Source organism: Cynocephalus volans, chromosome 5 (assembly GCF_027409185.1).
Source record: "Cynocephalus volans isolate mCynVol1 chromosome 5, mCynVol1.pri, whole genome shotgun sequence".
Classification (NCBI taxonomy): Eukaryota; Metazoa; Chordata; class Mammalia; order Dermoptera; family Cynocephalidae; genus Cynocephalus; species Cynocephalus volans.
Window position 1 is genome coordinate 143299799 of NC_084464.1, and position 21664 is coordinate 143321462.

A 21664-nucleotide genomic window follows, 5' to 3' on the forward strand; every position below is an offset into this window, starting at 1 on the left:
GGGATTTCTGCGTGGGTTAGAGTTTGGACTATATGGATTTTGAATTTATGATATACGGGAAGCATAATTCAACATTAATTTCTATAGTAAAAATCACATTTAACCCCCTGACTTCCTTTTTTATTTTAGGAGTGTACTTCTGTGTCCAAATTTATTTCAAAATCACTTTAAATTCTTGAAGGTTAGGATAAACTTAAATATGAACTTAAAACTGAACCTGAAGTTGAACCTCCTTAATGGTAAGGTCCTCCTATATTTGAAAGTGAATCACATCACTTATGTTCTTTTTCCTAACAGGTTTCTTCAATAAAGTATATTTAGATAATGCACTTTAACAGTAGTTAAGTTTTATTGATCAGTTACGAACTACGAGGCTATGTTCTAATCACTTCACATGTATTACATCAGTTAATTCTCACAATTGATTCAGGTAGGTACTATTATTATCCTGCCATTTTTTAAATGGGGAAATGATTAGGAAAGATTGGGCTGCTTCATTAATTCAACAAGTATTTATTGATGGCCATCAACGTGAGGATAAGGCAGAAAACAACAAAAAATTTTTTTCTCATGGAGCTTACACTCTGGTAGTGGGAGATAGTATATGTCTATACCTGTATCTATGATCCATCATCTGTCATCTATCTACCTACCGATCTATCTATTGAGAATAAGCTGTTTCATTCTTCTTGAGCTCTCAGTCCTTATTCTTGATTTGGGATAGTAATTAGGTAGATATAATGATGTATGCCTAAGAGTTGCAGTTATGGAACCAGATAATTGTTTGAGGGTCAAGAATGGATCGCAGATCATAGTTCTTAGGGCTTGGACTCATACTTTGGATATGACAGATCACAGATTTAACAGATTTAAGAGACCTTCCAAGAACTGCTTCTGCAATTCAGATAGGCTGGGTCGTGGTGGACAATTCAGCTATGCCAGATAATATTTTTGAATGAAATATGATATGGATTCATAAAAGCCACAATTTTTGATATTTAAGCTACATTTCCCCTTAGGTATCAGCTTTAGTCTATTTTTCTGACTCTGGCCCTCTCTGAACTCACGGGGAAAGTGTTAGGTTCATCATCTCAGCTGTTATAATGTCTTCCTGTTCCATGCTACACCTCTTTCTCAATTCAGCTTAGACTTCTGATATATTCTACTCCCGATAGTCCTCCATGTTTTTTTTAATATGCCCTCCTTCTAAGTAATCTGTATTCCCCCCTGTATTATTTATCTATTGCTGCTTAGCAATATTATCACGAATTTAGCAGCTTAAATCAACATGTGTTATCTCTGAGATTTTGAGGATCAGGAGTTAGGGTACAGTTAATGGGGTCCTCTGCTTGGGGTTTCAGTGTCTCACAAAGCTGCAGACAAGGTGTTGGTCAGGGCTGTGGTCTCGTCCAAGGCCTGGCTGAGGAAAGCTCTGCTTCCCAGCTCATGTGGTTGCCGGCAGCATTCCATTCCTTGCAGAATGCCACTCCAAAGCTCAGTTTCTCCCTGGCTGTGAGCCAGAGGGTGCCCTCTGCTCCTTGCCTCCTGGCATTCTCCATGGGGCAGCTCCCAACTGGCAACTTGCTCCTTCAAAGCCAGGTGGGTAACAAATGTCTCCAATCTTAGATAACATAAACATGTACATGTAATTACATACATCCTGGCCGCACATAGTCTGCTGGTTTGATGAGAGTCTCAGGTCCCACCCACTCTCAGGGGAGGGGATTCACAATAGTGTGAATAGCAGGGGGCCACTTTGGCACTGTCCACCACACCCCATGTTAAGGAACGTTTATTGTATGACCTCAGTTAGTCAAATATTTCCTTCCTCCAAAAGCAGAGGAAACTAGAACCCTTCCTCCAGGTTGTTCATCTGTGTACAGTGATTTGTCTGTTAATGAATGTCCCTGTTTAGCTTTAGCACCACTATACTTTATCAATTTTTAACAAGAGACAGCCCATTAACCTCAAAAGAGAAATTGAACGGAGCTTTAACTGGCAACACTGAAAACTTAACATATATATTTAGTAGGTGCATATTAAATGTGATATGGCAATATTCAGATTCTATGTTTTCTCTATTACTGCATTAAAAGCCTAAGTACTCACCGATAAATGATATTATATTGACACTACTGCTTACTACTAGACCTGACAGTAAACCTACCCACAGCACTTTTACTGCATCCTCAATTTCCTTTTCCTGTTTCCCCTGGTACCCTCAAATCTACATGGTGTATGGATACAAATCATAGTCATTCATTCATTCATACATACAGTAAATACTTACTGAGCTCTTACCCATGTGCTGACTTTGTGCTGGTGTTACAGTGGTAAATAAAACATGGCCTCCAAATGACATTCCATCCAGTGAGGGAGACAAGAAAAACCATGGATATATTCCACTAAGGAAGTTGCTATGGAAGTATATAGATTAAGGGTCCAGAAGACTTGACATCTAAGTGGCATCCCCTTAGAAAACAAAATATAGGAAAAGTGAAAGCCATATATCGAGTCAATCAACCCAAGTAGACACAGGAAATGAAACCTTGAGAAAACCTTGTCCTTTAGATAGTAATAGAAGATAGGGACAAACAGAAGTTTGAGAACCAAGGCTTTGGGTAAATATAGATAGAAGAAAATAAGCTATAAATTTTAAGTAGCTGTAGTGTTGGCAAGCTGTAAATAAGGTCACTCTTCAGATGGCAATATCAGTTTTCAGATACTAGATATTTCCATATTGATGTCAATAATGGAACAGGACTAAAATATTCATGGTGATTTTGCATAAAATGAAAAACTGTAGATGATGTATGGTAATATTGAAATGGAAACAAGGTAAAAATTATCACCTTAAAATCACATACCCACATGGGATAAACATATTAATTGACTGTTGTATTAATAAATATAGTTAAATATTGTATTCAGCATTGGTTCACAGAAACAGATCGCTGTGTTTGTCATTGGTTCACAAAACAATAGTGTATACACACCTATAAATAAGAAGTAATCTGAAGAAACAGTGGAATTTTGAGGGGTTTTCTGAGTGTTTTGGAATATTTATAGCAAAGTAAAATCTAAGGCATTTTCTCTTGCAAAATAAACAAATAAATATATTTTTAAGCATAACAACAAGTTTGCAAATAACATAAAAACTTTCCAGTAAATATTGTTTCTTATTGTCTATTGGGATCTTTTCTAACTTGTAAGAAATTTCCCTTGTGTATTCTCAAAATTGAAAACCCTCTACTTGGAGGAGTTGGGGAATGGAAACCCTTCAGTGAAAGAACCTCATTGCATTGGAGAATGGTGTGTAGATTTGAAATGGCAATATTCCAAGCACATTTTGTATGTCTATTTCTTAATTATGTGATTATATGATTTCTCCCTAAATAAATCTTACTTTGATGAAAGATTAAGTCAGAACACCTGCAAGCTGGTAGTTCCTCCCCTTTTCTCGGCTCTGTCTTTATCACCTGTTTGGAGAAAGTGTCAACTTTCCCTAATTTAGAAGTAATTTGCAGTTACCGAAATCCATTTTATATTAAAAAGCCTCATCAACATGAACAACTTTTCCTAGAGGGTTGTTTTACTTGGGGGCATTTTTTAGGTTTAGTTTTAAATTCTAATAAAACTAAGTGTATTTTCAGGAACTAACCTTATAGCTTTTTTTCCCTTTTTTCTGTTTTAAAATACCAGGAACATAAAAGTAAAGAACAGTTGAAGTTAAGCCTGTTAAGTATAAGAAACTACTTATTTTGTTTTTGATTCCCTTAAGATGTCATTTGGAGTCTTAAAGATACCATCGTATTGCAAATAAAAATATTACAGAGAGATATTTACTCTAAAAGAAATAAAAATAAGCCGTGCGCAGGAGTTCTTCATCTGTTTTTAGTTATAGAATGCTGAGCTATTTAATAATGAAAGTGGTTTAAATAACACTAAAAATGCATCTGTATTTTTTCCCTGAATACAAAATAATGTTTTAAATTCGCCTTCCTAGAAGTGATGTTTCCGTTCTTGTAGTTCTGTGTTTCATCTTGAATTGTCTCCACCTATATTCCAATTACTTTTTCCATTCAGAGATGCAGAACATTCTCTGAATATGTTGTCAACTCTTGCTTTGCACATGGATGAATGAAGGTCCTGAATATACCAAAGCAGTGAATTGTCTCTCTTGGTTTTTAGATCCTGTTTTGTTGGTGCCCTCATTTTTACTGTTCCCTTGCTTCATCTTTTTCTTTTTTCTTTGCTTTCCCTTTTTTAGCTTCAACAGTTTAATACTTGCCTAATTCATTTGTGTGATTTTATTATTTCTCCCTGAATAAATCATTCCTTTTTTTTTTTTAACAAATGCAATTAAAGTTTGAAATACATCTCTAATTGCCACATTAGCCTCACCCCACGTTTTATAGTACTTTCATTGTTGTTTAGTTCTAAGCATTTTATCAGTTACACTTTGATTATCTTGTGTTACTTAGGAGTGTGGCTTTTTGTTTGTTTGTTTGTTTGTTTCCAAAAATGTGTGAGAGGGTTTACATTATGGTCAGAGATTGGGTATTGTGTGAGTCTTTAAAATTTATTTGGATTTCTCTTATGATTTATTTACTTAATGTATAGTTGCTATTTCTTCAGAATAGTTCTCTACATATATCTAATACATCAAGCTTGTCAATTGGATTGTTCAATTCCATAACCTTAAAAATGTTTTGTTTTCTTGATTGCATTACTTTGTGATGGTTACGTTAAAATCTCTCCATATTATTGTGGATCTGTTCATTTGTCCTTATAATTCTGTCAGTTTTTGCCTTATATATTTCAAGGTTTTGATGTCAGAGGCATACTAGTTGATAATTCGTACATATTGTTAGATTTTTTTTTATCATTATATAATAGGTCTCTCACAATATAATAGGTCCTATTCTACTTATTATTTTGTCTTCAGTTTTAATTTTGCCATGATTAATATTGATATACCAATTTTCCTTTGGTAAGCAATTGCTTGGTATATATTTTTCTTACTTTTATTTTCAGCCTTTGCTGCTTGGGTGTGTCTCCTAAAATTGGCAGATAGAGAGATGTACTGTATCACTGCTCACTCCAATCTTTTAGTTTCTTTCATTAGGTAAGAAAGCCTATGCCTTTGACGTTTACTGAGATTACTGATGTAGTCTTACATTGGCCACCTTAATTTGTGTAATCTTTTTCAACATACTTTTCTTCCCTTTTTTTCTCATTTTATTTTCTCATCATATGGATTAGTGAAACTTTCTTTAATCCCCTTTTTTAATTTACTAATTTGGAAGCTTATTGTATTTTTTTACTATTTGAAGCAATAGACTTTTCTAACAAAGTCTAAAATTATTTAGAGTATCTGTCCTCCTCCTGGTCTAAATCAGGGCCTTAACAATGTGTTAAAAACTCACTGACTACCTCTCCATTTTGCACAGCCAATAGTTTATTAAATTTGCCATCATTTTATCATTTTTTGTGCTCACTGTTGTTTCTTGCATACCATCCTTACCTCTGGGTTCATTTTCTTTCTTGCTGAGGAGTATCTTGTGGAAGTTTTTAGTGATTAACCACTTTTAATGAAGGATTGATTTAGTGAATTTTTATTTACCTGGATATTGAATTCTACAGTTATTTCTCTATAACACTAAGAAAATATAATTCTATTGCCTTCTTGGATTTATTATGATTCTTAAAGTGGCATTTGTCTTTTCTGCCTAATGCTTTTTATATTTTCTCTTCATTCTTGACACTCAGTTTTACTGGGATGTGTTTAGGTATAAACCGATTTTTTTCCCTTGGTGACACAGAATTGTTTTCATCCTCCACTTGGACTTCTCAAAACGAACTTCTAATTTTTCCACTTCAGAACAGTCTACTCTTAATGGCAACTCAATCCTTTTAATTGCTCAGAAAAATGTTGAGGTCATCCTTACTTCATCTCTTTTCTCCCACTTCCCACATTTAATCCATGAATACATTTGGCTCTACTTTCAAAATGTATCCAGAATTGAGGTGCATTTCACGACTCCCACTGCTGCCAACCTGGTCTAAGCCACCGTCAACTCTAGCCTGTGTTACTCCCGTAGTCCCTCCTGGTCTCTCTGCTTCCAACATTGTCTCCTCTAGCCTCTACTCAGAAGCCACTGGGACCTTAAAACATAAATCACATCATGTCACTACTTTGCTCCAAACTCTCATTGCTTCCCCATCTCACTTGTAGTAAAAATCAGAGTCTTTATGGTCAACTACAAGGCCCTACATGGTTTATAATCCCTTTCTCCTCATTCTCACCTCCCTTACTTGATTCCAACCACATTGTCCCCCTTAGGTTCCTCAAATATCTTTGTATTAACTGGTCTTTCTGCTTGGAACACTCTTCCTCCAGTAGCCACATGGTTAACTCCATTACCTTGTTTAAGTTTTGCTTAACAATCGTCTTCTCAGTGAGGGCTATTGTGACAACTACATGCCAATCCAGTCTTTTTTTATCCTTCTCAGTTATTTCACAGCACTTTTTAGCTTCTACATTGGTATAAAATTTACTGATTTCTTATGTTCACTGCTTATTTTCTGTCCTTTCATTAGAGTGTAAGCTCTGTGAGTGCAAGTGTTTTTGCTTTTTGTATAATTCTACATCCCAAGAACCTAGTAGAAAGACTGATAGAAAGGAGATGCATAATAAATATTTGCTGAATGAATGATGAACCAAAAAATGTTGTCTTATTAATGTAGAACTATCATATTGCCTTGGATTGAGTGTCCTGCACTGTGACAGTGTTAAGAAGGTGGAAAATCCTACCATAGTAGTTGAAAGGCAGGGCCTTGAAGAGGTTATTAGATTCTGATTACCATGCCCTAACAGATGGATTAATAATGGTGGCCATCAGTGCAGCTCTGAGGGCTTTAACAGGAGAGCTTGTGAGAGTCTCTCTCTGTTCCATCATTTTCTGCCATATGAGACCCCTGCATTGCTGTAAAGCCACTACCTAAAAGACCCTCACCAGCTGCGTTCCCTGGACTTTGGACTTCCCAACCTCAGAAACTGTAAGCAATAAGTTTCATTGTCTTACAAAGTAGCCAGTTCCAGGTATTTTGTTATAAGCAATAGAAACAGGCTAATACAGAAAATCAGTACCAGAGAAGTGGGGTATTGCTTATAACAAATACTTGAAAATGTAGAAGTGGCTTTGGAACTGGGTGTGGAAAAGAGGCTGGAAGAATTTGGAGGAGGAGGTAAGAAAAAGCCTAGCTGTTGGTGGGAGTTTAGAAGACAAGAAAATCAGGACAGGTTGGGAACTTATTAGAAACTGGCTAAATGGCGGTGAGCAGAATGCTGATAGAAACAAGGACAGTAAAGGCCATTCTGAGAAGATCTTAGGTGTAAATGAGAAGGGACTTATTGGAAACTGGGGCAAAGATCACCCTTGCTATGAACTGGCAAGAAACTTGGCTGCATTGATTTCATGCCCCAAAGTACTATGGAATGTGCAACTTAAAGATGCTGACCCAGGGTATTTGGTGGAAGAAATTTCTAAGCAGCAAAGCATAAGGAAGCTGCATGGTTACTTGCAACAGCCTATGCTGAGTTATGGTGGCAAAGGCATGATGTAAAGCCAGAATTTAAAAGGGAAGCAGAGTGTAAAGATTTGGAAAATTGCAGCCTGGCCATGTGGTGGAGAAGCAGAGACCATTTTCAGGAGAAAAATGCAATGGTGCTAAGAAGATTACTGCAAAAGAAAGGGATTATCCAGAGGAAGCCTCTGGGGCCAGTCTATCCATTATAGTCCCAAAGACCTAGGGAGACAGAATGGTCTTGGGGAACAGGCCTGAGGCACCCTCCACTGGCTCGCTGCCCAGGACCACTCCAGGAATCTGCTTCAACCCTAGCACCCCTGATGCTTCACATGTTCCAGCCATGGCTAAATTGGCTCCAGGTCATGGTGGAGCTGCAGCTTTGGAAGATACAAGTCAGAAGCCTTGGCAGCATCTACGTGGTGTTAGGCCTACAGGCTGGTAGAATGCCAGAGCTGTGGAGGCTTGGGCGCCTCCACCAAGATCTCAAAGGATGTATGGAAAAGCCTGGGGGCTCAGAAAGATATCTGTCACAGGGGCAGAGTCACCACATAGAGTCTTCACTAGAACGATGCCAAGAGGAAATTGGGGTCAGAGTTGCAAAGCAGAAAAACCACACCAAGGACCTGCTTAGTAGAGCTGTGAAAGCGAGACTGCCATGGAGACCCCAGACTTGTAGAGCTACCAGTGTGTAACATCAGCCTGTGAGAACTAAAGCATCAAAGGAGACCAGGAAAGCCATAGAAGCAAAGCTGCCTAAGGACTTGGGGACTCAAACCCTACACCAGTGGGCAGAGGACATCAAACATCAAGTCAAGGTACACGATTCTCCAGGTTTGAGATCTAATGCCTGCTCTGCTGGGTTTTGGACTTGTTTGAGACCGGTTACCCCTTTCTTTTGGCCTATTTCTTCCTTTTTGAATGGGAATATGTACCCTATGCTTGTTCCATCATTGTATCTTGGAAATAGATAACTTGTTTTCATTTCATGGATGGGACTTAGAACTTTGGACTTCTGAGTTGAAACAAGTTAAGGCTTTGGGGATGAAATGAATGTATTTGTATATGAAAAGGACATGAATTTGGGGGGTCCCAGAGGTGGAATGCCTTGGACTGAGTGTCCCCTCAAAACTTGACCCCCACTGTGACAGTGTTAAGAGGGTGAGAAATCTTATTATGGCAATTGAAAGGTGGGGCCTTGAAGAAGTGATTAGATTGTAGGACCATGCTGTAATGAATGGATTACTAATGGTGGTCAGGGGTGTGGTTCTGAGGGTTTTAAGAGGAGAGGACGTGAGAGTCTCTTTCAGATTCTACCATCTCACGGTATGATACCCTGTGTCACTGAAGCCACCAACAAAGAAGACCTTCACCAGATGTGTTCCCTAGACTTTGGACTTCCCACCCTCTGAAACTATAAGCAATAAATTTCATTTTCTTGTAAAGTACCCAGTTCCAGGTATTTTGGTGTAAGCAACAGAAACAGACTATTACACATATATAGAACCAACATTTTTTCATAGACTAGGAATACAGTGAAATACACTTACGAACCAAGTGGCCATTAACTGGTACTTGCACAAACAAACTTTGGCATAGTTGTACAATGGAAGACTACTCAGAACAAAAAGGAACAAAATGTGCATACATAGAACAACATGATGAATATCAGAAACATTAAGTGAAAGAAGCCAGATACAAAAAACAGCATATGGAGTTATTCCATTTATGTGAAATTTTAGGAAAGTCAAAACTACAGGGACAGAAAGCAGGTCAGTAGTTGCCTGATGCCGAGGGTGGGCAGGGGTAGGGGGTGGGATGGGGATTAACTGCAGAGGGACATGATGGGATACTTTAGAGTTCTCAGAGTTTTCTAAAACTTGTTTGTGGTGGTGGTTTGCACTGCATATTTACCAAAACTCATTAAACTGTTTACCTCAAATGGGTACTTTTTAGAGTTTGTAACTTACTCCTTAAAAAGCTGCAAGCAATACACAAACAAGAACAGTTAATTCTGACCACATAATATCAGAATTTAATCTTTCTTTGAGGAAGTGCTTCACAATCTTGAGGCGTCTGCAGAATGAATTACTCTATGCGGGAAAGACGTGGGTTTAGTAATTCATGAAGTTCAGATCTTTCCTGTAGCAGTCCACTGTTCACCCTTGACACTTGGAGGAACAAACCTCCATCATAGTACTCACTGTTGTGATCATTTGCTTGTGAGCTGCAACACCCACCCTACATATGATTTGGATTTTAAGCGATTATTTTGTAGAAATTGGGCAGTAATTTCTAAAGTTGTCTTTAAAGACTGTTCTCTATAGATTTGGGTCAGTAAATTAAAGATTAATTTTATAGCAGTTACCAGAGTTTCAAGTACTATGGGTGAGTAATTTGTTTTGCTTGTGAAATGAAGTGCAGCAAATTACAGACATTTTTCCTCCTAGGGTGAGGGGAAAGTTTTTGGAAAAGGAAATTCCAGCACCACGCCTTGAGGTCTTTATTTTCCAGTGTAAATTTTGCAACTGCTGAGCTCAATCACTAAGTAAGCACACACGTGAACCACACCCCACCCTCTGCAGAGACTCACTCAGGATGAGGCAGAGGCAAGGTATGTTGTTAATCCTTTTAGCTTGAGCGAGCAGAAGGAAAACTCAGGAAATAAATCATGTAAAAATATGAGAACAATAGGAAAGAAAAGCCTGTCTTACAGGTTTGTTTCCTGTTCTGTCTAATATTTGTGGAATGTGGTCTTCTCTTCTATAGAAGCTTAATGGAACTAGAATGTCCAAAGTTTTAATTCTTTTCTTAACAAAAGTTCCCCTTTGTCTGTTAATATTATCATGTTAAAACTAGTATCTCTCAGAATTTTCAAAATGAAAGGTATAGTAAGCATTTAGTTGCGACAGCTATAGAGTAACATTTTAAAAAGTAAACACTAGTTACATATCCAAAATTTCAACTGAAAGTGTAATATCCAGTAAATCTTCTGTATGCTTTTTAGTAGTTATATTTTTCTAAGTAAGCTGCCTCTTACAAAATGTAGCCGAGTTGTGAAGAAATACAAAGTTTTAAAAAAAGGAAGATATTCTAGGAAAAAGCAAACTGGATAACTTTAAATTTTTTGCCTATCTGTTTTTAGTTTCTGAGTTATATGTATTCTTTTACCTGGTTACTAGAACCACTTGTGTTAAAACAGCCTTATCATTTTAAAAAAAAATTGTCTTCTAGCACCTTTATCAGAGGCGGAGAAGACAGTTTCCTGCTTTTAATAAATCTGACAATGCTAGGTAGGAAGAAAATAATTGGCTAAAATGACACTTTTTAGATAATCTATGAATTTCTGTTGTTTCTTCTGACTATTGTATCTAGAAAACAAACTGATAATTTTTAAAAAATCTTATTTGAAAATTACTAAGTTTTAATTCATTTCCTTCTCATTTGGGAATGGTTTTCTATGGCTACAATTCCCTTTATCCAAGCAAATGTCACTAATATGCTGAATCTTCATGGTCAAGTCCAGATATAAGGGTGTCAATTAACATAATCTTCATCTGCTCATACAAGGCCACCATCAGCCAGTGTTGGTCCCCAGGCCACTGCTGTTCTGATCAACCATCTCATCTCCTGGGACTCTACCTAACCCTTCCACCCCACCATGATTCCCTTACCCGCAAATACTGTGTCTCACATGAGTCCTAGCAGAGCTGGCAGTGTCTGGACAAGGCAGAGAGCCAGAATTAGTACGCATGGCATTTGTGTTCTGAGGGAGGAAGGTTCAATGTCTCTCCCACTCCGAACTTAAATTTGACTGCCTAGAAAAGTCTGGCAGTGACCCATGTTACAGAATTTGGTAGTGGTGACCATAGCAATTGTAAACTGTCTTCTCTAGCCACAAAATTGTGTCTGCAAATTGGACTTTGACTTAGTAGGAAAGGACTTCTCCACAAATAGTCCAGATGGCTAAAGTTTAGCTTTATCTTTTATCTAACAGATGTACAGGTTGAGTATCCCTTATCTGAAATGTTTGGGAACAGAAGTGTCTCAGATTTTGAATTCTCTTCGGATTTTGGAATACTTGCAGAATACATACTAGTTGTGCGTCTCTAATTTGAAACTCTGAAATCCAAAATGCTCCAATGAGCATTTCCTTGGAGCATCAGATGGTGAGCTCAATAACTCTCACATTAGACAAGCCAGTGAAATCTGTGTTACGGGGTAGAATGTGTGTGACAATCTCCTAAGTATCACCTGTTTGTCACACAAGCACACTGGTTTCTGGAAGGGAAAATTCTAACTATTCCACTCAATTTAATTTCTTTCTGGGAATAAATGAATAAATCACAGAAGTTCTTTCAGGGGTTGAAAAAAATTTAGACTGTTTAGTGGAAAAATCAATAGATGCCATTATTCAATATTTTTAGGAGGGTTTAATATAAGCTATTCCTCAAATTCAATCATGGTATGATTTAGTGACAGCGTATTTTAACAAGTAAAAGTAGTGATGTGCTGACGGCAGCTCATGTAGGCTTGAGCCATAATGTTAAATTTCAAAGAATTTTGTAAGTCAGTGACATCAATTTTACTAATTTGTTGGCAGCTGTAGAATCAGCCATTGTAGGAGTATTTACATCGTGGAAATAGGCAAACAAATCGCAAATCACAAATCAGTCTTGTGCTCTCCTCCTTTTCACCCAAGTCCAAACCAGTTGTTAAGCATTTACCAGGATATCACTGGATAAGATAAGGGTTTGGAAATACAGAGGAGTGAGACCAGTGGCATAAATGCTGAAAAATTAGAAATAGATCGCTTCCTCAGAGTTAGGTATTGGCACTAATCTTGTTCAGCATTTTTATAAATTCCCTGGAAAGAGATAGTACGTAGAGATGTGGCCATATTTTTCAGATGACATTAAATGTTTCCAGTGTTAAACTATAAAACAATGGGATTAATACAGAACTCAGTAAAACTGTGTGAGTTCTAAGAAGGCAGGAGTAAGACAATTTAGGGGGAAATTATCTTAAAATACCCTTTTAAAATGATCATTTCTTACCTTTATGTTATGACCTAGAAATGAAATTTAGGAATTTCTGTAAACTTTCCTATGTTCATTAGCATAACTTGTTAGCTGTGATTAAAAAAAAAAAAAAAAAAAGCTACTTAAATGCCAAAGCCCTATCAGAAGCTCTGAAAACAAAACAGAACAACTATCCCAACCTTTGAAAGAAACCTTAGTGCACACTTCCCACAGTTTTGGTTGACATGCTTCAAGGATAATGTAATGGAACTGGAAGAATTTCAGAGAAAATTGTGTAACCTGATTAGGGGATTATAAAAATCCCAGATGAGGCTAAAGATTATGTTAACTAGCAAATCATGAAAGGTTTTGAATAAGGTAAATATAGATGTATTAAGCAAATCCTGAAAAACTAGAACTATAGAGGACCTCTGTGATGTCTGAAATAAGAATTTGTAGAAAAAATAAAAAGAAACACACTGTTGTTTCTCAAGAAAAAGAAGTAATGGTAGGAAAAAATACAATTGCACTTAAAGCTAATTTTTGTCAATTTAAAAAAATTATTACTTTTACATATTTTTAATGTGCAACTTTACTGTATATTTCCTCTAATCAATGACCTCTTTATCATTTAGGCTCTGTCAAGAGGCGAAAGAGTGAGACATCCCCCCCCCAACTTTCATGGAGCCATTTTTATTTGTTTGTTTGTTTCTTAAGGCAAATTAAAGCAAAGAAATGGAAGAACCAGTAATCGCTTACTCTCACTGCCTAATGGTTTACTCTCCAGGTGGATGTTCCCAAACCACAACATTTTTGTACTTTATAAGGAAATTTAGTTAAGATTGGTTTCATTGTTTTAATTAGAACTCACATTTTGGTTAAATCCTCCATTTTGTTTAAAAAAATCAAGGCTTCTTAAGAATGAATTAGGCAAAGGCAAGTAGATAACAGATCACACTTTTCTAGGGAAAGGGTCTTCCGCTCAATAGAAGTTGGGCTCTTTGGGTGCGAAGAAATAGGGCAACTTACTTAACCATGATGAAAAAGACAAGTGTCTTTCAAAAAAATAAAACAAGGCTCTGCATGATTTTAATAACACAAACTTTAGGGAAAAAATGATTTTCATGTTTAAAATATTATAACTTAAATTATCTTGTAAAATATATATATACACTATATAGATTTTTAATAGATCAGAGTTGATTGTCTAGGGTGAACTAGAAAATGAAAGCTATGGTAAGTGACCTAAATATGTTGCACTTTTCTTTTTTTACTTTGTAATGTGTATATATATATACACAGCATCTAGATTACTCATCATACTAATCATCAATTGTAAATACCAAGAGTGTTTATTTTCATATCTTTCATATTTTTAAGAAGACTGAGATTTAATAGGATATCATAGCAGGATTTAATTCAATTTTCAGAAGATGGTAGCTTCTAAAATAAATTATTGTTCTTATTGTTTTCACCTTTTGTATATTTTAAACACTTCATTTCTAGGATTCTTTTGAAACATAGGAGTGGTGAGCATCCCAGAGTTTTGGGTGGTAGAGGGCAAAGTGCATACTTTGTTGATCTCACACATAGATCCATCATTTAGATGTGTTGTCCAACCTGAGGCCATTAATGTTGGTTTACATTTAAAAAATTGTATTTGTTGAAAGGAAGACAATTTTTTAAAGGAGAAAAAAACATGCATAGAGACCTCTAACCGAGCTGCCATTCTGCAAACCGCATGTGAGGAAGGAACTAACTTTAAAGAAACAAATTTTCTTAAATTAAGTACCGTGACTAAGTACCTTAATGCCTTTTCTTCTAGCCCTAAAGGACATTTGACATTGAACCTTTTAGGTTAGAGACGACTATTCCGAAAGCCTGAACTCTCCACTACCCTGACGGGGTGCGGGTCTCCCAGCCCCCGCGGGCGCGGCTGGACCCCCCCAGCCTCCCCCTTACCCCCGCTTCTTCGCCCTCCCTCCTGTCCCCCTCCTCCTACTCTATCGCTTGCCCCCCTCCCTCTCCGTGACCCCTGACCCCAGCTAATCTGCATAGAGGAATGACAGGCATCCGCTGGGCTGGATCCGCCTCGCCGGCTGCGGCCGGCCGGGCTGGGAGACCCGCGCTGGGGAGAAGGTGCGGGGACCGGGCGGGCCGCTGGGGCACAGGCCGGGAAATGAGCGCTTGGAAATCTGTCTGGGAGCGGACTCATGATCGAGGGACTACAGGAGCCGTGTGATCGCTGGACCTGGCCCTGCGACCCCGGCCATGGGCCAGACCTCGGTGTCCACGCTGTCCCCGCAGCCCGGCAGCGGTGAGTCCCGGGCGCGCGCGATGCGCTCCCGCCGCGCGGGCGCGGGGCTGGCTCGGGCCCCGGGGACGGGCGGGGGCTCGTCGGCGGGTCGGGTTCCGCTCGGACCCGCCAAGTCCCTCGGAGAAAGCCCAGAGGCAGCGCTCGCCAAACTCTTTGTCGTGGAACGTGGAATGCCTTTTGGGATCCGGCCGATTTCACCTTAAAGACACAGGCTCCATGTTCTGGGCGAGATGCCCCGCCGTGGTTTTCATCCCGGTTACTTGTGAGCCAGAAACTTAGGAGAAACGCCATTTGCGTATTTCTGTGTTTTTAAACACGCGAAACGTAGCGCGCAGGAGCTGCACACCAGCAGGCTTTTCTGGTTCACGCCTGGCTTCCGAGCACACTAGAGCTAGATTCTCTCAAGCTTGTCAGCTGATTTATGGTTTGTTACTCGGAGCAGAAGTGTTGATTGCCTTCCCTTATCCTGGCACAACGCTGAATACTGAATAACTACCAAAAATGCGTAAATGTTTTCGAACGATACTTGTTTTGTTTGTATTGGACACATAAGCTGTGATATTTAGGGCGACATATCTCAGGAACTTAGTTTGTGAGGGCCTAAATTCGTGTTAGGGAAGCGTGTTTCACGTTTGTGTTAGAATGCCTTGTTTTGAAAAGTTTCTTTTTTTCCAGTTTCTGAAACAAAAAAAAGGGAAGCAAGGTACGTCTGGCATTTCCCCAGCACGATAGGGATAAACAAGTGTGTGGTGGCGTTACTTATGACTGGGTAATGAAATAAATCTTAAAAGATTATATTTTTATATTTTTCCATCAACGATTGAAAAGAAAAAAACTTCAAAGGGACTATTTGTGTTGTTCATTGAGATGTCTGATACTCTTTTTAAATCGTGCAAACATCAACAGGATATTGCTCAAAGGAAATAACAGGGCACAGAGGAAGATTTTTTAATCTGCTCCAGGATGTCTAACTAGATAGCATTCTATCATCACCCACCCCCCGCATCCATATCTGTGTGCAAAAGAATGAAGCTAAAAGGACCATTAGGTCCTTTGCCTAATATTATGTTTATATTAAACAGTTTCACTCCCTGAAATATCATAAGCTTTGCTGAGGCTTATGTTAATGCCATGGGAGAATGACCCCTCTGCAAAGGAGAGAAATCAGAATCCAAAAAAAGATTAAACCTTCCTTCACTGTTAATGGCATGATTACAGTGCTTTGAACATCAAAGACTTCATGTTGATGACTTTTGAGGGATTTTTTTTTGGGGGGGGGTGCTGATTAAGATCTTAAATTTAGTAAGCTATTTTGTTCAAATAAGATTTGGTTCCCTTTGTCTTGCCTTAAAGCAATGTGACTCTTTTCATTTCAAGGAAGGGTTATATTTTTCAATTTTTGCACTGGCAAAGATAGAATTTAAAGCAGTACTCCCAAACAACAGGTATTCAGAAAGCATTGTCCTGAGTTCTTTTGTCACAAAATATTATTAAAGTGGATATTAGAAAAGCAAATTTTGCCTTTACAGAAATCAAGGATTATTACATAAGTGGTGTCTAAGAAGTAGGTAGAATCCTAAAGTGTGACTGCCCAACCTCTTATGTAGTACAGGAAAAAACTCCCACATTGCTATAATTCCTAATAAAGTGACCAATCATATTAAGAGATTGTGCAGTCTATTTAATTGCCAGTCCTCAGTTTTGGTGATTAAAAGTTTGTATAAATTGAAATGACCAATCTATACATCGTGAGTAGAAAGTTTTTTGTTTTTGTTTTGTAGTTAAGGAAAGATAATGGTTATGACCTAAGTTGTGGTACTGTTAGAGTGGAGTGATTGTTTTATGGTATCCACATAAATTTTCTAATTCAAGTAGAGTTATTCCATTTCCCTGAAGTTTTGCCATCAGATTCTAAACAAAAACAAAAAATATTTGGTCAGTTTCGTGTTCATGTCTGTATTCTTCTCTGAATCGGAATCTCAAACCCTTTACTCTTCCAAGTATTTTGTTCACTCCTTGTTAGCCCTTTGCTCTGGCTTTACAAAGGGTGTGAAGATCCTTGTTCGGTTTGATCTTAGCCATCTACTAGTTGTTTAAAGTCTGGAGCAGCTGCTCGGGATTACAGTGTGAAAGATGCTTCTCATGTTAAATGCTTAGTGGGAGAAAATCTATTTGAGTCTAAGCAATCAATAGCAGAGTCCAATAGTTCGTATTTATCACTTGATTTGGGCTTTTGTAAAAATCTTCATAGTAGGCCAGAGGTTAGCTTTCTTCCCCTTCTTTTGACTTTAGGCTGTCTTGAGCCTTTCAACTTAGGGCTGCACTTATTTTTCTGGGGTGTAAGAAGACCATAAATAATTATTTCTGAACATATGTAGGTAGACCTATTCTATTTTTTTAAATAGTTTCATTGACATTGAATTCACGTATCATATAATTTGCCCATTGAAAGTGTGCAATTCATTGTTTTTCAGTATATTCAAAGTGTTGTGCAACCATCAATCCCTCTTCCCACCCTATTACATGACCCCCACCCCCATCCTAATTAAACACTAACGTACTTTCTGTCTGTATAGATTTGCTTATTCAGAATCCATGTCTTCCGGGTGCACCACCCTTCAGGAATCCCTATTATTGAGTTTTTAGAGGTCTTCATATACTGGTTGCAAGTCCCTTATCAGATATATGATTTGCAAATAGTTTCTCTCTTTCTCTGGGTTGTCTTTTCATCTTGATAGTATGATTTACAGCTCAGAATTTTTAAGTTTTGGTGATGTCCAGTTTATCTGTTTTTTTATTTTGTTATTTGTGTTTTTGGTGTCATATCTAAGAAATTATTGCCTAACCAAGGCCAAGAAGATTTATGCCTGTGTTTTCTACTGAGAATTTTATAGTCATAGCTCTTATATTTAGGTTAGTGATAGGTTTTGAGTTAATTTTTATGTATAGTGTTTTGTAGGTTTTTAACTTCATTCTTTTACATACAGATATCCAGTTGTTCTAGCACTATTTGTTGAAAAGAGGATTCTTTCCTCATTGAATTGCCTTGGCACCCTTGTCAAAAATCAATTGACCGTGTATGTAAGGGTTCATTTCTGGACGCTCAATTCTATCATTGTCTATTCTTACCTATCACACAGGTTACTATAGCTGTGTAGTAAGTTTTGAAACTGGGAAGTGTGAGTCTTCTAATTTTGTTCTTTTTTTTTCAAGATTCTTTTGGCTGTTCTAGTTTCTTTGTATTTCTATATGAATTTTATGATAAGTTTGTCAATTTCTGCAGAAAAAGCCAACTGGAATTTTGATAAGGATTGTGTTAAAAGTGTAGATCAATTTGGGTAATACTGCCATCCTGACAATATGAAGTCTTCTAATCCATGAATATGGATGTCTTTCCATCTTTTTAAGATCTTCTTTAATTTCCTTTCACAATATTTTATAGTTTTCAATATGTGTCTTGCTTCCTTTGTTAAATTTATCCCTAAGTATTTTATTGTTTTTAATGCTATTGTAAATGAAATTGCATTCTTATTTTCAGAATGTCTATTGCTAGTGTATAGAGATACAAAAATCGATTTTTTAAATGTTGATCTTGTACCTTGCAATTTTGCTAAACTCATATTTTAGTCCCAGTAATTTTTTAGTGGATTCATAAGGATTTTCTATTTACAGTATCATACTATGTACAAGGTCATGTGCAAAGAAAGAAAAATTTACTTCTTCCTTTCTAATTTGAATGGCTTTTATTTTTTTCCTTGTCTAATAGCCCTGGCTAGAACCTCCAGTCCAATGTTAAATAGAAGTGGCAGAAGTGAACATTTTGTCTTGTTCCTGATCTAAGGAGGAAGACAGTCTTTCATCATTAAGTGTGATGTCAGCTATAGGTTTTTCATACATGCCTTTTGTCAAAAAATTACCTTCAATTTCTAGTTTGTAAATCTCTTTATCATGAAAGAGTGCTGGATTTTGTCAAAAGCTTTTTCTGCCTCTATCGAGATGATCATATGATTTTTGTCCTTCATTTTACTTATATAGCATGTTACATTAATTGCTTTTAAGTTGTTAAACCAACCTTGCATTCCTGGGATAAATCCCACTTGGGTATGGTGTATAATCCTTTTTATAATCCTTTTTATATGTTGCTGGATTAGGTTTGCTAGTATTTTGTTGAGGATTGGATCCACTATTTCTAAGCACAGGCTTAACAGGTATGTTCCAAAATAGGGTGGTTCCAGTACCCTATTGCCTCATGCTCTAGGAGGGTTGAGACTTCCAATATTCCATTGCCAAGTACAGGGCATGGTAGATTGCACACAATAAGTGTTTGTTGAATATACAAATGAATCAACAGATATTCTCAGTGAATAGCCTGACTACTTTACACCAATGATTATGTGAGTTAGACATATGTATTATTTTTATTCTTTTTTTATTTCAAGAATTACATGGTACTCTGGTTCTGTTGTTTGAAGGTTGGTGTCTGAATCTAGTAACTATTTCTTTTAGTCTTTTGCAGTCTCACCCCACCCAAATGTGCCACTGGTCAGCTGTTGGCTGCTTTGCCTCAGCCCTTGGGTTGAAAGGGCAGACAGTGCCACTGTCCCCGTTTTTAGGAGACAAGGGAACAAGTGAATAAAGTGTGCAGGATCACACCTCTGTTGTGATAGAACCTATATTTATCTGTCTTTCTGGGTTTTTAAGTTTTATGCAAGGTCATGTATTCATCTTGCCCAGAATATTTATCCATTTCCTCATAAACCAGACACAGGAAGAAATCATAAAGGTAATAGGGGATACAGTTTTGTTTCTTTAATAAAAATAATATGCATGTGATCAAAAGTCAAACATTGCAAGATTTTTGGGGATAAAAGTAAGTTTATTCTCTCCAGATCCCCCAGTCCCACTTTCCAATTATAACCCAGTATGAACAATTTTTTTTCATTCCACACAGTTTTCTTTCATATAATTATCTTACCAAAACACCACCAAGACATATTATACTTCTTGCCTGTACTTGGGTTTTTCATGTAATATAACTTGGGCATATTTCCATACTGATCTTTTTAATCCTATAAATAAACAATGTTGTAGTATGTGGATATATCAAAATTTCCTTTAAAAGAATCCTATTGTATTTTTATATTTTTACATTGTGTCTGGGTTCTTTTTGTATGTGTGTGCTATTACATATAATGCTGAAATGAACATCCTTAACTAAACATCTCGTACCCAGTAAAATTTTAGCAGTGGGATTGCTGGGTCAAAAGATGTGTGTGTTTTGTTTGGACAGACTTTGCCAAATTACTTCTCAAAGAGGCTGTCTCAGTGTATCTACTCACTTTATGAGAATTCCTATTTCTTCACTCTCTCACCAACACTACATATTAGAGTTACTCTTTGCCCATGTGGTTCTTTGTGAGAAATGGAAGAAGTCATTCCCTCATGGAAGCAGCACTGCAGGCACATGGCTTAACAAATAGAATATTAGCACAGAGTTCATTTCCCACTTACTACATTGCCTAGGTGTCCTTGTGCAGTGAACACTCTGCACAACTGTACATGGCCACAGTGCTGTGCATAAATAATTTTTTAGAATCTTTATAAATCCATATGTAAAAAATGGCATCTCATTTAGGGCATTTATATTTCTTTTTCTCAGAATTGCCTACTTTCAGCCTTTCCTTATTTTTATGGATTCTTACAGATTTGTATGTTAAGGAGACTGGCCTGATGTATATCATATAGTGAAATTATATTTTCTATGTTTTTCTTTCACCTTAAGTTTGTTTATAGTATTTTTTCATATAAAAACTTTATATTTTTATGTAGTCAAATTGATTACTCCTTTTCTCTCTTATACATTAGGGCTATTAAAAGACATGCTTTCCTTCGCTGTTTTTTTTTTCATATTTGAATATTTGATCTCTGTAATTTATTCTACTTTAAATGAATAGATTTGATGGTATAAAAATGTTGAACTTCTACATGGCAAAAAACAAAACAAGACATCTCATCATCAAATTGAAAAGGAGAATCATAAAGTTGAAAAAAATTGCATTATATATGGAAAACAATGACTAATATCCTTCAAGTAGTAAGATCCCTTAAAAATCAATAAGAAAAAAGTAAAACGAATAGAAAAACAAATAAAGAACATGAACTGGCATTTTTCAAAATAGCTTATGGATACAATTGTGAACTCATTATGAGTCACAAACTATTCTGAATGCTTTACTTGAATTAACTTTTTAATCCTCACAACATACATATGAGGTAACTACTGTTAATATCCCCACTCTATAAATGAGGAAAATTGAAGCACAAGAGTTAAGCAACTTGCCCACAATTGACCAGAGAAGAAGCGTTAACTGACCAATTGGTGTATGAAATAAAGTTTAAGCAAGCAAATGAGAAAAATATTGGATGCCATTGATTACATATGAATTTTGCAGAGATTAAAATGAATGATTCCCAGGAGATGATTGTCTTGTGGTAATTGAAACTGATACAGCCTATCAGGAGAGTAGCTTGGCAATATATATTAAAAACCTTAAAATGTGCATGCACATAGACCCAGCAGTTCCACTTCTAGAAGTATACTATAAAGGAAATAATTCATTTCTCACTGGAGCAATGTTTATCAAAGCCTAACATTGGAAATATTGGAAACAGAAAGAGATTTGTTGAATTAATTGAGATATAGTCATATAATAGAATAAGCCATTTAAAAATGATG

The 21664-nt window shown here is 36.9% G+C and overlaps 1 protein-coding gene across 4 annotated transcripts in view; it reads left to right on the plus strand.

Annotated features, from left to right (window-relative positions):
• The first annotated feature begins 14720 nt into the window (after window positions 1-14720).
• PHACTR2 (phosphatase and actin regulator 2) overlaps window positions 14721-21664 on the plus strand; it is a 128714-nt gene continuing 121770 nt past the window's right edge. For all 4 annotated transcript variants that reach the window (XR_010023635.1, XM_063097471.1, XM_063097474.1 and 1 more), the window contains exon 1: window positions 14721-14928. Coding sequence is in view for 3 of the 4 variants with exons in the window: in XM_063097471.1 (XP_062953541.1) it covers window positions 14883-14928 (46 nt within the window). In the remaining variant the exon portion in view is untranslated. The remainder of the gene's footprint in view (window positions 14929-21664) is intronic.